The sequence below is a fragment of the Candoia aspera genome, chromosome 1 (assembly GCF_035149785.1).
Source record: "Candoia aspera isolate rCanAsp1 chromosome 1, rCanAsp1.hap2, whole genome shotgun sequence".
Lineage (NCBI taxonomy): Eukaryota > Metazoa > Chordata > Lepidosauria > Squamata > Boidae > Candoia > Candoia aspera.
The window spans coordinates 226,361,987-226,377,700 of record NC_086153.1 but is presented as its reverse complement, the minus strand read 5'-3'; the positions used below and the strand labels follow the sequence as shown (position 1 = coordinate 226,377,700).

Below are 15,714 nucleotides of genomic sequence, written 5' to 3'. Positions count from 1 at the left end.
AACCTAAAGGTCCCAGTAGTTTTTACTACATTTGAGTCCAAACCTCTCGCAAAGTTTCCAATGAAAAATTTTGGCAACTTGGTCATGACACTGCTTGTAATCAGTTTGTGAAATTTATCAGCTTTTCCGTCTATATCCTTCAAGTACTGACCATGCATTGGCTTGTTCTTCCAATTAACAAATCGGTTTTCAATTGTTTCTTTTCTATACTCACCCTTCACCTTAGTTGCTTTTAAGAGCTTTCCTTGATTGACTTCCTTCAGCAAGGGTCCCTGGCTTTTCTTCCTCCACAGTTCACAGGGAGTGCTCTTTCCCCTTCAGCTCTTGGCAAATACAGCCGATCAGTATCACTTTTAGGTGCAAAACATGCTGCATTGCCATTAGTTTTCTTGACTTCTGATCCAAGTTATCAAGTTCCATCTGGGTCCAGTAAACTATTCCTGCTGTATATCGAGTAACAGAGACTGCCTAGATATTGTTTTAATTATGTTTCCACCATTTAGCTTTGATTTCAAAATTTTCTGAACTCGTTTGATATATTGGTAGAAGTACTTTCTTTGACTTGATCCTGTAATAAATTGGAAGCTTCCAAAACTCCCAAATATTTGTAGCCTTCTTCTGTTGCTACTGCCTTTACCAAGTCTTCATTGTTAAGCTGTATTCCATCTTCAACAATTTTGCCTGACTTTATGGCTATGGTTGCACACTTGTCAATGCCAAATTGCATTCCAATATCTTTACTGAATTATTTTGTGCTTTTTAATAAGGAATCTAGTTCAGCCTTCATTTTTCCAAACAATTTTAAATCATCCATATAGAGTAAATGTGAAATTTTTACTCCTTGTTTGGCCAATTCATATCCATAATTTGTCTTGTTCAAAACTGTTTTCAGTCACCAAGAGTTGAAGGAGACATGAGATCATATATGATCCAGAGATGAGTGTCTGAGCTCTGTGACTGAGTAAGTTTTTAGCTTGGGCCTCAAACTCTTGTATTTCCTATATAGTCAAGTACTTTTTTTTTCAGCCTTTCTGTAAAATGGTGGCAGCTGCATTAATTGCCAGTAGATTTCCAGGCGAGTTCAAGATACTTATGATTACTTATACGGTCCATATGGCTTGGTTTCTTTTGGGTCCAGGTAGAATCTGCTTTTCCTATGCAATCTAGTGGAAAAGGTGCTATGGATGACTCCCCCATGAGAGATCAGAGTGGCTGGGACCCAGAGAGTAACATTCTCAGCAGCTCCTCTTTCTGAAATAGTATGTCTGCAGAAGTCAGGGTGGCTCCCCACTTTCTTAACTAATGAAGACCCTTATCTTCTAAAGAGCATTCTGTCAGGAAGCTTTGCATTAGACAGCAACTTTTAAATGATTAACTATTTTATTGTTTAAGGTTATAATGTTTTTATGGCTGTTTTTAGTCTGTATACTGTAAATAATCTAGAGTTGTTAAAGTAGGCTCCATACAACTGCTGGTAATCAATCAATCTGGAAGTGTGACTCCTAGTAGACAACTTACAAGGCTATGTTTAAGGAACATAAATATAATCAACTGTTTTCTGGTGCTATGAAATGACAGCAGAATCAGTGCTGCTTCAGCAGAGTGACTCCAGAGTATCCCTCATTTATGGAGCTGCCTAAAACACAGTTATTTCCCAATCCTGTAATATCTGGGGTAGGAAGATGGGCTTAGATTAAATTAGAGATATATTCCACGCGAGACCAGCACTCTCATCACCATCAAATACCCCCAAACAAACTGACAGCCAAACCTGGAAACTCATTCATCAATCATATTTTTATTACCACCCATCTCCCCCACTCGGGGGACCCTGGGCGGTTCACAATAAAACTCATACATTTGTGGGAGAAAGTGTGGTACTCCCAGGTCTCAGAAGAGAATTTTCATTTGAACTCAATTGTCAGGTTTGGGGAAAGATACTGTATTTATCCTCTACCTTGCTCTTTATTTAAAAGAAGTTCATTACACACCCTCACGTTTCACTATACACAAGAATTACTTGTGTTTGTTTGCCCAAGAAGAAGAGGGCATTTTTGTCTGACTTCAATTTTTTATATGCCATTTTTAAAGAAGTCCTCAAGTGGAATTTTTATTGAAGGAAGAAGGAATAGTACAATGTTCTCTTCTGAAATCTATCAGAAGCCACTGCAGGTAGAAAGAAAAAGGTGTCCTAATTTCCAAGTTTCCACTTGACCTCCAGAATTCTGAAAGCTCTCAAAGATCTGTAAATCACAGAAATAAAACCTACTAATTTCAGCAGTGTTTCCTTGCATACAACTGAGTATAGTATTGAAAAATGTGGCCCTTCCCTGCTTTAAAACCTTTTGACATCCTGCCAACAAGGTTCCCACTGAATGCTTTAAAAAAGGATGCCCTCTATTGTCACATTTGGATCAGCCACAAATGAGTCTGGGGTAATTCCAGCAAATACTTGGAGAGGATGTTTGTTTATAAATTATAGTGTATACTATATCTTTCTGATTGTTGCAAAAGGTCTCTTGGACTGATATGTTTTGTGTGATGAAAGAATATTCCCTCAAAGCAAGAGAAATGGGAGAATTTCATGATTTACAGATCATGCCTCATGGAAATAAGAACTGTTCATTTTCTTTCTGTCATTCAGCACTAAGATAAATCTCTGCTAGCCCCCCTCCCCATCCCTAATCAGGGTTGGAAACTTCTGAGGGGCCCAGAGCTGCAACTCAGCCTCACCACTTTTTGATGCATTACAGGCATTCGGTGATGTGGCTAAAAGTTTTCCAGCTACCTGTTGGCGTTTTTTGCAGGAGAGATTTAAGAGCACAAATGGGAAGCCTGAAATTGTGTAGCCAAATCTTGGCCATTTTGCTGCCAACTTTCAGCAGTCCATTTCTGAGAACTGTGCTTTGTACTTACTGTGGAGGTAGAATCTGGCACTGGAGCAGCATCAGGGAGATCAGTCTCAGTGAGGCTTCAACAGCCTGGACTTGTGCAACTTCAGACAGTAAGACCTTTTAAAGAGACAGACCTTAGTTTTAAAACACTCTAACTCCAGGTGTTCATCTTTCTAAGATCTAGTCAACATGGAGCTTGTTTAGTATTCCTTCTGCACTACTTCATGACTGCCTCAAATCTTCTTCCCTACCTTCTCCTATGGTCTTGCCTTTTTTTCCTCATCACTTTCTCCTCCAGACTGTTTCTAGTTGTTAGTTCATGTACTCTCAAAATACTGAGAAGCTTAGTTTTGCCAGTTAATGGATGAGGGAGCAGGTGATGGGAAAGGCTCCTGGAAAAAACACTGCTAGTCAGAGCTGGCAATGCTAGGCACTATGGACAGATAACCTAACAGGACAGAAGGCAGTTGCTTGCTTTTTCTCCTAATGTACAAATCAAAACAATCTTTGAGTTAAGAATCTGTATTTGTAAGGCAGTTTTTTTCTCTAATTGAAGAATGAAATGAAATGAATACCTTGCCCTGCAGGTGGCAGATCAGGAAACTCAGGAATTCTGGAGTTGCTACACGGTGGCACAGAGTCTGATTGACATGACAGCAGGCATACAGGACCTGAGCAATGGAATGCAAAACAACATTGGACCACTGAAATCTGGTCCCTCATTTCCCCAGCTGTGAGGAAAAAGGGGCATGCATACTACAATGGGTTGCAAATAAAAGCAGAAGCGTCAGCGTGTTACCTTTATGCCACTCATAGAAGAGACTGGACACATAGCTGCTGAGAGAAGACATGGAAGCAGCTGATCATCTTTCTTGGTGAGCTTTTCAGCCATTTGCTGGGAAATCTGCAAGAAAACAGCAAGAGTAACTCTTGGTCAGTTGACTAGTTACAAGGGAAAAGTGAAAGCAGAAGGAGCAACTCTTTCAGCCGTACTTGAAAACCACACTTGGAGGATGGGATGTCTGAGTCCTGTTCTAGATGATTTTATTGCTACTTCTACTTGCTTTTCACATCAAGAGCAACAGGATTCCCTCCCCAGACATCACAAGTTCAGATCAGAGATATAGACTGGTTTGGCTATTAGTACTATTACTGCTAATACTATTACTGCTAAGTACTATTACTATGCTGCCAAGCAATAAATAGTAGGCAGTAAGTTTTCTCAGCACAGATATCAGTATGATCCTCAGGGCCAGGAAGCAACACAATTCCACAACAGTCAATGCCGATGATATTACCAGCTTCTGGTGCTTTAGTAGATGTTGCTGCCAATTTCTGATAAACATAAATGCTAAGTCAACTCACACCTGCTTTTTGGCCTTGAGATGTGTGAGGTGCCCTCCTGGGATGCCACAGGATGCAGCCAGGGCTTCTGTAAAAGCAGCTGTCAAGCATTCACACCACTCATATGCTGGCTCAACTGATTTTGGAAATACTGTTGGAAAGGAAACAGCAAGAATATAGTAGAAAGATTAGATGTATAAAAATAAATCCATTTTATAATTCCCTGCTTTGACATGTAGAATGATGCAACAGTAAGACAAGTCAACTAGTACTGACATGCTGCTAGGCCTCAGGCCCATGAAGAAAAGTCTCATTCTCTAATAATCAAAAAATGATTATTGCTGTTCTGCAGTGATAAAAAAATGTTTACTTATACTCAATGGCCTTATTTTTATAATAATTCAGAGCTCAAACCTATCTGTTTTTATTTGATTGTTAGCCACCCAGAGTCACTTTCTGTGAGATGGGGGGCTATATAAATTTGAGTAATAAATAAAAATAAATTTAAAAAATCAAAACAAAACAAAACAAAAACCATGATGAACTCTGGCTGAAATCTTCTCCACTTGAAAGTGTCAAAATGAGGTTTTTTCACTACTGTTCCTTCAGAAACAAGATCCTGGGAGCACGGAGGCTCTGTGTTTGCATGTTCATTCCCCATGAAACACCATATTCCCACTTGCCTTCCTGAATACCAACCACCTAAGAATCTTGGTGCTGGAGACATCTAATAGATGGTTGAGGACAGCCAGCTGAAGCTTGTTGGCTGCTGGACATAAAACATAGATGCAGATACCAAAACCCCCTCACACCTTCAAGCAAAATCATGATCCTGTGGAAACATGACAAATGGAAATGCTGAAGAAATGATGAAAACCCAAGAAGAAAAAAAGTGGACAAACTGCGCCTCCAATGAGAAAAATCATGTTCTGATTAACTATATCCAAAACAAATTGCTTGTATTATAATTATCTAAGTAGTGAAAAAAATGTCATGCTACATGATATATCCTACGCAAAAGTTCAGACTTAACTAGTTGGACAGAGCAGTGTTTCAGAGTGGCCAACAAAACACTTGGGGCACTTGGGGGACACCAATATAGCTCCTGCCGGCAACTCCTTAAGTAAATCACAAAAGGCATAACTGCTTTAAAAATTGCAGACAAATGCTACATTTGAACCCTTGCATGATCCAAAGCATCTTTTTGTTTTCTAGTCTGAAGCACTGCATGGCCCAATTAACTACTAACATTCAAATCATTTTGCATATAAGTGAAAGCCAAGATCAGGGAATGGAATAGAGAAAGTAAGGTACTTAAGAGCCTTAACAGGATAGGTGGAAGCAATGTAACGAGTGGCAAGAATTCAAGTGGATTACTGGTAGTCCTCGCTCAGTGACCACTATTGGGACTGGAAACTCCATCACTAAGCAATGCAGTCACTAAGTGAAACATTACAAGACTGCAACAGACTTACAACATCACTTCCCATTTGGTTGTTAAGCGAGTCACCACAGGTCATTAAGTGAGACATCATGTGACCATGACTTGTGGTTTTACTGCTGGCATCTCCATTGACTCTGCTTGTCAGAAGCCAATTGTGAAATGCACAAATGGCAATCACATGACCATGAGATGCTGTGATGGTTGTAAATGCCTGCCAGTTGTAAAGTATCTGAATGGTGATATTGTGACTGCAGGGACTCTACAAGTTGTAAATACGAGGATTGGTTGTAAAGTTTCTTTTTCAGCACCACTGTAACTTCAAATGGTTGCTAAACAGGGCAGTTGTTAAGTGAGGTTCACCTGTATACGATTGGATGACTATGGCTAAAATTCTATGGAGAACCAGAATTACAGGGAAGCACAAATGGAGGACAAATTTCAACCCTTCCTAAATGCTTCCCTTTGGGCAATTTTGGGTGAATGGACAGAGCTCACAAGGTGACAACTCATTCCTATGTTGCCATCCTCTCCTTCAATGAAATTGCTAGAGTATACAACAAAGCTTGTTTCTACTGCTAAATAAGGCTAGTGGCTTGGTTCATACACAGCATTAAGCCATTATAAATGGTTTTTGGTGCTTAATGTAATGTATGAACTGAGCAACGATGATTGAGTGTTCTCTGCACTATATGTATGTAATAAATCAAGTCATACAACATATTCAGTGACCTGCAGTTAAAATATAAATCTTGACTTAGCGTTATATAATAAAACAGCTACTGTCTTGTCAGGCTTTACTAAGCATTTTCAGCGAAGTTCAGGGCAGCAAGATGAAGTACCAGCCCAGTTGCCTCAACAATGAGAACATACTTTATTCGCTTGTTCAATTTATATAGCCACCCATCTCATGTACGTGACTCTGAGTGGCTCACAAAGTCGAATTAAATATTCATTTCTATTCCCTGTAAATCACAATGCAATCCAATTTGACTACACTATGTAGCATAGTGTTTGCTAGGTGATCCGTAATTGACTCAGAGCACTAAGGTGAAAAACACTGCAAGAATTATGTGGGAGTGTAACAGGAACATAATGCTTGTAAACAACCATCAATTAAGAATAAGAGCAAGTTTTGATGGAGGAATTTTATGGCCAATTTGTAGCATCCTCAAAATACCAGAAGACCGGTCTCTTTGCCCCTGCATCCATTACCTTCTTGAGCTGGGTGCTCAGAGCTTGCACCCTGGCAGAAAGCATCCAGCAGAGACTGATGATCTTCAAGCAAGCTGGTGTAGAAGCTGTTGGAGACTGATGGACAGGTGCGATCCATGCTCTCACATAAATGGGTGAAACACTAAAGGAATGAAAAAAGGGGCAAATCTTACAATGCAGATGGAGCAGATTTAGAGGCGGGTGGAAGGAATAATGCCCTAGACTGACACAGTGAAGCTGTGCTGCTGAAATAGGATAACTATAACCCCCTAGGTCCATGAGCAAAGGTCACAGATTGCTTGGTGGCCAGGTGGGTTGAAAGGTGGAAGGGCAGGGAGTGCAGGACCTACAGAGCATCAACCTCTGGGAAAGGCAGGAGGGAAGGGTCCCATACTGTGTGGGTACCCAGCTGACAGGGAGAAAGGTACAACCACCTCTTAGAGCTGGCAAGAAAACACAGCACCATGCCCACCACTTTGGGCAGGTGCTGGTAAAACTGACACACTCCTTGACTGCTTCTGCCACCGTCAGTATCATTCCTGGGATGGGGGGCAGGCAATCCAGAACGATCAATGATTTTAGAGGCTCATGTCTCTACAAAGATTGAGAACTTCTGGACTAGGAGAGTAAACAGATCAATAGTTGCTTCTGAGATCTTTCTTTAATAGAAAGGAAAGAGGTATGTAATAATTTGCCAGTTTGGTATAGTGGTTAAGGGAACGGGCTAGAAACCAGGAATCTGTGAGTTCTAGTCCCGCCTTAGGCATGAAAGCCGGCTGGATAACCTTGGGCCAGTCTCTCTCTCAGCCCAACTCACCTCACAGGGTGGTTGTTGTGAGGAAAATAGGAGGAGGGAGGAGTATGAGGTATGTTCCCCACCTTGAGTTATTTATCAAAAATAATTAAGGCAGGATATGTATGTATGTATGTACGTATGTAAACAAATCTTTAATTGTCAGCCCTTCAAGGTAGATCAGATCAGGAAACAGACTCCACAGGATGACTAGGACTATACTTTATTGAGACAGGCTATAATAATAGGATATTGCAAGTCTGCCCATGTTTTCCCTTTCCTTCCTCTTATACCCCACAGAGCCAGGGGTGGGTGGGTGGCTACTCTGACTTCCTTTGTAATGCTCTCCTGCCTCTCTGGATTTAGCACATGTTTCTTCTGCAGCTGGGGTTTCCCTAATGGTCTCTGGATCCCTTCTACAAGGTCATTTCCCTAGCTCCCTACATTAAGGAAATAATATTACTTGAGACTTAGATTCAATATACTTAATGTTGAAAAGTGTGCTGGAAAAGTGAAGGTCGGAAAAGGAATGCCATAATGTGAAACATCAAGGTTCCAGATCCTTCTCTAAGACTCATATTTTTGTTATGATTTTTACAAACACATCCATATGGGTAAGTTTATCAGGGCTATTAATCATGGAAGACATTTAGAACTTCCAGAGCCAGACAGATTATGCTACTGAATACCAGGAACTAAGAAGCAGAAGTACAAGAGGGTCAATTTTTTCTGCCTTGGTATCAACTGCTGGACTAGATGGATCTTTGATTCAGCAGGATTCTTCTCATCAGATTTAAAGTTCAGGTTTCCTTACCTAAAAGAAAGCCTTCCTACACACAGAGTTCTACAATTTAGTAGAGAACAACATTTACTTGAAGCCAAACTCCTTAGCTGAGGGATGAGTGTGTTGGCATGCATGTGGATCCAGGCAACAGATGGTGAAGCTGAAGGAAAAGGAGAAGAAGGGGAAGGAGAGAGCCAGCAACAGAATAAAGCTGGATAAATAAAAAAAATCAGGTAAGGCATGGATATTTACCATGAGGCTTTGTTCTCGCAGCCTGTTCTCTTGATCTGTGGGCTGAGCTAGTAATGTGGGTAGCAGAGTTAGGAAGTGACTAGCACAGGTGTGGAATTCCTGCCAACTAGAAAACCGTTTTTGTTTATGAATTAAGACATAGGAGCTAAACTTTGAAACATACTAGTAAACCCACCACTGCCACTCAGTTTCTCCACCCTCTAACTAGTTCAACCCTTGCAGTAGAGGGGCCTCTATTTAGAGGCATGATTTGCCATGACCTGCTTTCAAAATAAAATAAGGCATAGCAGAAGAACAAAGACACTGGTTATTCAACTGTGCCCATCCATTGTGACCGAATTTTGCCTGCCCCTACTCTGCTGAAAATAGCACTATAGCCTAGTTTGCCTTGTTATTCGGTCTATCCTGCAAGTTCCTTACCTCTGCTTCTTTCCATCTTTCTCCTGGTTGAAATCACTGGCAAAGAAGGATGACATCACTGCAATTAGATCTATTAGCAGTGTGATATGCCATGGCTGCTGTAGGACAAAGAAAAGAGTGGATATGCCTCCAATTGCCTAGGAGCCTCCCAAAAGATCAAGGAACTGATAGCCAAGTGAGTTCTGAATAAAGAGTGCTGAATTTTGTGCAAGATGCAGACTAAACAGATGCAAAGAACATAAGAAAAATTTGCTGGGCAAAGCTATCTTGCCTGACTGGGAGGTTCCTGCAGCATTAAGTCTAGATTCAGGCAAATACGTTGACTTCCTAAGAAATCTTGGATTTAACTTAAATCAAATGTGCTGGTTTCCTTGACTGTCCACATGCATTTTAAATGCACAGACATTGGCTATGGAAAACGTGGGCAAAATGAAATCTTCCAGGAGTCAACTGATAAGGTTATCCACAGTATTGTTCTCTCTAGTTCCCTGCTGTTCTTCCCACCAAATCCTACATTTCAAATACTCCAATACTGTTGTCAACTTTGGGCAAATTAAGTACAATAAACATATAATTTTTCTCTTTTAAATCAAATATTAAAACATGCCAGCTTAAATTATACTCACATAAAAGAAACTAAATAAAACTGTCTGCCATCCCCCTAGATCTTTTTTTCTGGAATTAAGCCGATCACTTAAACAATGCCTCTTTCTTACCTGCTTGATGCTGGAGCTCTCCAAGATGTCCCTCACTAGCTGCACCAGGAAATGGGATAGGTCTAGGTCACTGCAGAAGGTGTATAGAAGTTCTGAATCGCAGCGTGTACTTAATAAGTTGCAAATGACATGAAGAACAGGACGAAGATGGGAAGCACCTTCAAGCATTCCTTCTAAGACCTATACAGGCATATCAGAGACAGAAACATTCCACAAACTACTAGCCCCTAAAATGTTCTAGAGACATCACACAGCTCATTCATTCTACAGTCATATTGTCTTAAATAATATTCAACAATATGGCACAGCCATCACTAAGTTCACTCAATATACTGTACCTCCCACACCCATTTCCCCCAGAATCAATGGCATGTTCCAGCTTACCTTATAGACTCCCTCCATCCCTACAAGAACTTTGACTTTCTTGTCAACTCTTAGAGGTTTCGTCCAAACTCGTGCCTCACCAATTCGTATGGGTAATAGCTAAATAGAGCCAGTTTGGTGTAGCGGTTAAGGCACCAGGCTAGAAACTAGGAGACTGTGAGTTCTAGTCCCGCCTTAGGCATGAAGCCAGCTGAGTGACCTTAGGCCAGTCACTCCCTCTCAGCCCTAGGAAGCAGGGAATGGCAAACCACTTCTGAAAACATTGCCTAGAAAACTGCAGGGACTCTGAGAATTGGACACGACTGAATAGATTAAAAAAAAAAAAAGCTAAATGGCCAAAATTGCCAAAGGGGGCTGACCAGAGAAGTGTATTTCCACTAACTTCTTACCTCCTTTCTCTAAAGGGCATCTAGTTTAATTTCTGAAGAACTAGTTCCCACCAAATATCTAGGATTCTTTGTCATTTCATACATCTCACCTGCTGACCAGAATCCTGGAGTCGGGTATGGATGCGCTGCACAAAATCAGGGTCCCTCAGAAGACTCAATGGAGCGCTCAGCTGTACATGTGCAGGATCTGTGGCATCTATGAGGTGTTGCCATTCTTCATCACTATCCAGCTCCTACAAAACAAGAATGTGTCCACAAGGACCACAGTGTTCTGGAAGGCAAGAAAGAAATCTCTCTGATATTATGCAAAGTGCTGGGGTATATAGAAATGTGCTTACCTCAGTTTCCAGTTCTACAGTGTCGATGCTGTGTCTGCCTCGTGCTTCTGCTCTGCCATTTGTTGGCTTCCCCTCTGGGAATTCCTGCTCATAATCATGTGTAATCCTGTTCTCTCTATTCATGAAGAAGGATGAAGACTGAAGTGAGACTACAAAGCAGAGAGCTGTTCTTACCTCAGCTCCAATGTCTAATTCTCACCGAGGCGTAGGAGATGGCTCTTCTTGTTCCCATTCCACTCCTTTGTCTTCTAGAGCACAGGGCCTCTGTTCTCCAGAGCCAGAAGGCACCTGATGCCCTTCTCTGGTATCTGCCTGAACTAGGCAGGCTTTCCATGGATGGCCCTGGCCTTCTTTGGCTATTTCTTCTTTCAGAGGAGCCTTGGATTTCTCTCTCTCCTGTAATAGACAAAATCAAGTAAGATTAGGTAGAACTGTAACAGACTGAGACTCACCATATCAAAAGGACCCTTGCCAAGGATTATGTGATATACATTTCACCTTTTTCTGAGCCTCCTGTGCCATCTTCTGACGTGCCTTCTTCAAAATCTTTGACTGACCACTGTGAGGGGCCAGGAAATGTGCCTGTTGGTCTTTCAGAGCTTGTAATTCAGGGGTCAATTTGCTAGTGAAAGGGTTTGTAACACCCTGTTCTGTTGTGTCATTGATCACTGCAAAAAAAAATCCAGGTCAGTAACCAGATTTCCTTGGACTGTATACATCAAAGCAGATACAAAAGCCAGACTGAGGGGAGATGGTAGAAAGCACGGGCACAATACTTACCTGTCACCTGTCCAGCAATGAAGGGATGATAGAGTAGCTCTGGCCAGGATAAGCGCTGATGAGGGTCCTTCATCAGGAGGCCTTGCAAGAAGCTCTATAAAGTGATGTAATATATGAAAGAGGCTCTAAACTGGTAGACATGGGCAGAGCCTCAGAGCCAATGTAATTCACTGGTCTCTACTGGGTGAGTCTCTGTAATCCAATCATATATGAGGCTGTCATGAACATAAGACATCTTGGAATGTTACTTTTGATTCTATGTTTAAGTTTCTAGTTCTCAAGATTTCAGGGAAACTCTGCCTTAAAATCCTGCTGGTCTCAGCAAAATATTCTGCTGAAGTACACTATTTCACAAATGTATTCATCTCTTAGTCTTACCTCTCTCTCTCTCTCACACACACACCAAGAAACTAGGCAGGATCCAAACCAATAAAAAGGAAGAGGTTCATATATTTGGAACTGTATGAAATAGCAACAAGAGTTTGTATAATGGCAGGACAAACTGGTAATTACTAACCTTGGTGGCATCAAAACCATGGACAGTGGTAGCTTGAAGACAAGAAATAACAGAGTCTAACCTATTAAAATATTGTTTAAAGTCTTCATGTGGGTTGAACACAAAGAGCAAACAGTGAAAGAAAGTGAAGAAACCAACTGAGGGAGCAGTGGGGCAAAGGGAATATAGTGTAGAGTGTAATAGGGCATTGAAAGACTGAGGGTTCCAGGACAGTGGTTTCCAACTTTTTTCATCTCATGGCACACTGACAAGGTGTTAACATGTGTGGTTGCACATTTCATAGGTGGGACTTCCAGGTCACAAAACCAGAAATCCCGTGACGTCACAAGTTGCTGGGACCTGGGAGGAGACATGAAGGCAGTCTGACCCTGGCAATGTCATGGAGGCAGGGTCTGGTTGTGTAGCTGCACAACACTTCCCATCATTTACTTGTGGCTCACTGATGTGGCACAGTTGTGGACCTTTTGTGGCACACAACTGTGCCATGGCACAGTGGTTGAAAACCCCTGTTCTAGGAGAAAGAAGAACACACATTTTCATGTGTAAATCAATCTTAATCTTACTTAGTGGAACTGAAAAAAAATAAAAATGAAATGCTACCTTGAAGTGGGGGCTCATGTTTTTTGGCCACTTGATTGGGTCTTTGATGATAAGGCTGACCAACTGGAAGATGCTATTGGTGTAGAAGGGTGGGGTCCCCACATACAGTTCATACAGAATGCATCCCACTGACCAAAGGTCAGCTGTGTGGTCGTATGGCTTCTCTTCCACAAGTTCAGGAGACATATAAAGTGGAGTGCCCTTGATAGATGTCAGTACCATGGTATGAATACTCATTGCACGGGCAAACCTTCCAGAAAAGAAGAAACACAACCAAGATTTTTCAGTGCCAAGATCAGGAATTGGAAAAGAAGGGGGGATCATAAGGTACCTACCCAAAATCACAGAGCTTGATCACACCCCCTTTCCCTAGCAGGATGTTCTGGGGTTTCATGTCACGATGCAGGATCCGGTGGGAATGCAAGTAATAGAGTGCAGAAGCCAGCTGAGCAGCAATAACTTGCACCTGAAAGAGAAATGACAATCCTATTCCTGAGTAGAGGCTTACTTACTTACTATGATGAGAACATCTCCTAGTTCCAGTATAATGCCTTCATATCTTTTACTACCTCTGATGATGATCCTTAGTTTTGCCTCTAACATCTTCCCCAAGAAACTATAAAACCATACAACTCTATTTGTATTTCCCTATTTCCAGGCCAATCATGGCCTCCTAATTAGAGGTTTATTCTCAATGTATATCGCAATGTAGTTTTGGGGATTTGGAACAAGGAAGCAACTTGAGATCACGGAATGCAGAATTCCCTAGCGATACGTCTCTCCATGCAGGGGCATCAGAATTCAACCATGAACAACAGATGACAAGCATTTGCTTGAAGATAAGATATGCAGGCTGGATTAATCCTTTATGACTCACACCAGATTCTACTAATTACTACACGGTTGTCAAGATTGACCTCATTATCATTTGTTCTAGTATGTTTCCTGGTAAAAGCCAGATGAACGGACAGCGCTTCCTTGGATCCTCATTGTATATGTTTGAGGACTGGGACAACTATTGCCTGTCTTCAGTCTTGTGACTCCTCTTTCATCCTTCACAGGTGCAACAGACTCATGCCATATACACAGGAGAAGGCACATGGCCTAATAAAATCTGACCCCTCTACAGCTGTTATTCTTCCCATTCTGTATCATTTTTCAGCTTGTGCACTTGTTTCTCCAATCTTACTCTTCAGGCCGCAGTTACCTGTTCCTCAGGCAAATTCCCATCATCTTCAAGGATCTGAAAGAGCTCTCCTTCAGCATAATCTGTCACCACAACCACCTAGCAGTCAAGAACCAGAACAGAAAGCCAATATGAATATTCACAAAGAAGGGCAGGGAAAGAATAGCACTGTGACTAAAGTTTCTGCATTGAGAGCTCAAAAGATTTATTATGATGCTTTATGAACATGACAGTGCATTCCAAATACTGATAAAATTAGTATCACACTATGTGTGTGCATTTTTAAAATGTTACAGCCCATTTCAATTTTTATTCATTCTTTTATAAAATTTCTACCACCACTCCTTTTTAAAAAAAATGATGCACTAGTAAAATATTTGTAATGTATGGAATAAAATCCTTCCTTCCTTCCTTCTCTCTGTTTTTTCTTTTCCTTTGCATTTTTTACTCTTTCTTCTACTCTTTTCTTTTCTTTAGTTTGTATTAGTTTTTATCATTGCAATTATAGTATTTAATGAAATTATTTAAGAATATATAGTTAGTGCAATGTTGTCAGTTCATTCCCCAAATATATAACAATATACTAAATTTATATGTCCTCGATTCCCTGCAACTCTGGGCAGTTTACAATTGTTAAAACATTTAAAAACAAAGAACAATACATAAAATACAAATGCCCTCCAGAACAGCTTAGTTTTTAATAGCTTCCAAAAGGCCAACAGTGAGAGCGCTAGCCTAATTTCCAGAGGAAGGCTCTTCCACAATATGGGGCCACAGATGAAAAACAATTTGTGAGACAGGAGAACATTAAAAGATATTGACAGCATGCACACACTGGGCAAGTTGGGCAGCTGTTTCTAGATGGAGAGAGATGTCCTGTAAGTATCTAGGTGCCAAGTTATAGATCCTTCGTAGTTTAGAACTAATCCTTTGAAACCCACTGAGAAACCTATTGGTAGCTACTGCTCCTAAATCCTTACAAAGGGAACATAAACCATACATCCTCAAGTTGGTTCAGCAAAGTGAAGTGGCTTCACTGGGAAGTGAAGTAGAAATAGTGAGCAATGCAAACTTTTTCCGTTCTCTCCTACACTTAAATTTAAGGTAGTATTGCAAATATGTTTTCACCTCTTTATCAGTTTCAAAACTGTCAAGCATCTGGACAATGTTGGGGTGATGAAGTCCCCTCATGATCTCAATCTCTCGCTGCAAATTCTTCAGCTCTTTCTGTGACCGACCCACTTTAGGAATAAACTTCAAGGCCACAACCTATAAAGTTTTTAAAAAGAAAAGGCTGGGGAAACATGCTGTAACATTACTTGCCTTCTTTCCCAGTTTTTCTGCCACAGAAATATTACGTCTGCATTAATATATCATGGTATCCCATAATGTGATTTGCTTGATTTTGGCTTTGCATGTTATGGGAGCCCAAATAATTATGGCTTAGTCAACAAATCATTGCTAATCAGAATGACTGAAAACAATCTATTTGTAGAACAATGCCCACTGAAAGTTCAGCCTTTTGCTGAGGGCCATTCTCCCTTTTCTCTTTTACCTGTGCACTATATTTGCGACGTCCTTTATAGACTCTTCCAAAAGAGCCTTCTCCAATCATTTCCAACACGTGATACCCATCCATGATTGGAATGTATGGAAAAGGA

At 40.9% G+C, this 15,714-nt stretch overlaps 1 protein-coding gene across 1 annotated transcript in view; it reads right to left on the bottom strand.

Annotated features, from left to right (window-relative positions):
- The window catches only part of STK36 (serine/threonine kinase 36), a 24,019-nt gene extending 8,305 nt beyond the window's left edge, over positions 1–15,714 (bottom strand). The window contains exons 1-18 of the mRNA XM_063288901.1: positions 15,609–15,714; positions 15,182–15,322; positions 14,075–14,152; positions 13,203–13,333; positions 12,868–13,117; positions 11,751–11,844; positions 11,469–11,638; positions 11,170–11,366; positions 10,971–11,085; positions 10,722–10,865; positions 9,860–10,039; positions 9,144–9,241; positions 8,724–8,829; positions 6,895–7,036; positions 4,262–4,389; positions 3,694–3,798; positions 3,470–3,565; positions 2,917–3,011 (exon numbers count right to left, since the gene is read on the bottom strand). Of these exons, the coding sequence (XP_063144971.1) occupies positions 2,917–3,011; positions 3,470–3,565; positions 3,694–3,798; positions 4,262–4,389; positions 6,895–7,036; positions 8,724–8,829; positions 9,144–9,241; positions 9,860–10,039; positions 10,722–10,865; positions 10,971–11,085; positions 11,170–11,366; positions 11,469–11,638; positions 11,751–11,844; positions 12,868–13,117; positions 13,203–13,333; positions 14,075–14,152; positions 15,182–15,322; positions 15,609–15,692 (2,354 nt within the window). The 5' untranslated portion in view covers positions 15,693–15,714. The remainder of the gene's footprint in view (positions 1–2,916; positions 3,012–3,469; positions 3,566–3,693; positions 3,799–4,261; positions 4,390–6,894; positions 7,037–8,723; positions 8,830–9,143; positions 9,242–9,859; positions 10,040–10,721; positions 10,866–10,970; positions 11,086–11,169; positions 11,367–11,468; positions 11,639–11,750; positions 11,845–12,867; positions 13,118–13,202; positions 13,334–14,074; positions 14,153–15,181; positions 15,323–15,608) is intronic.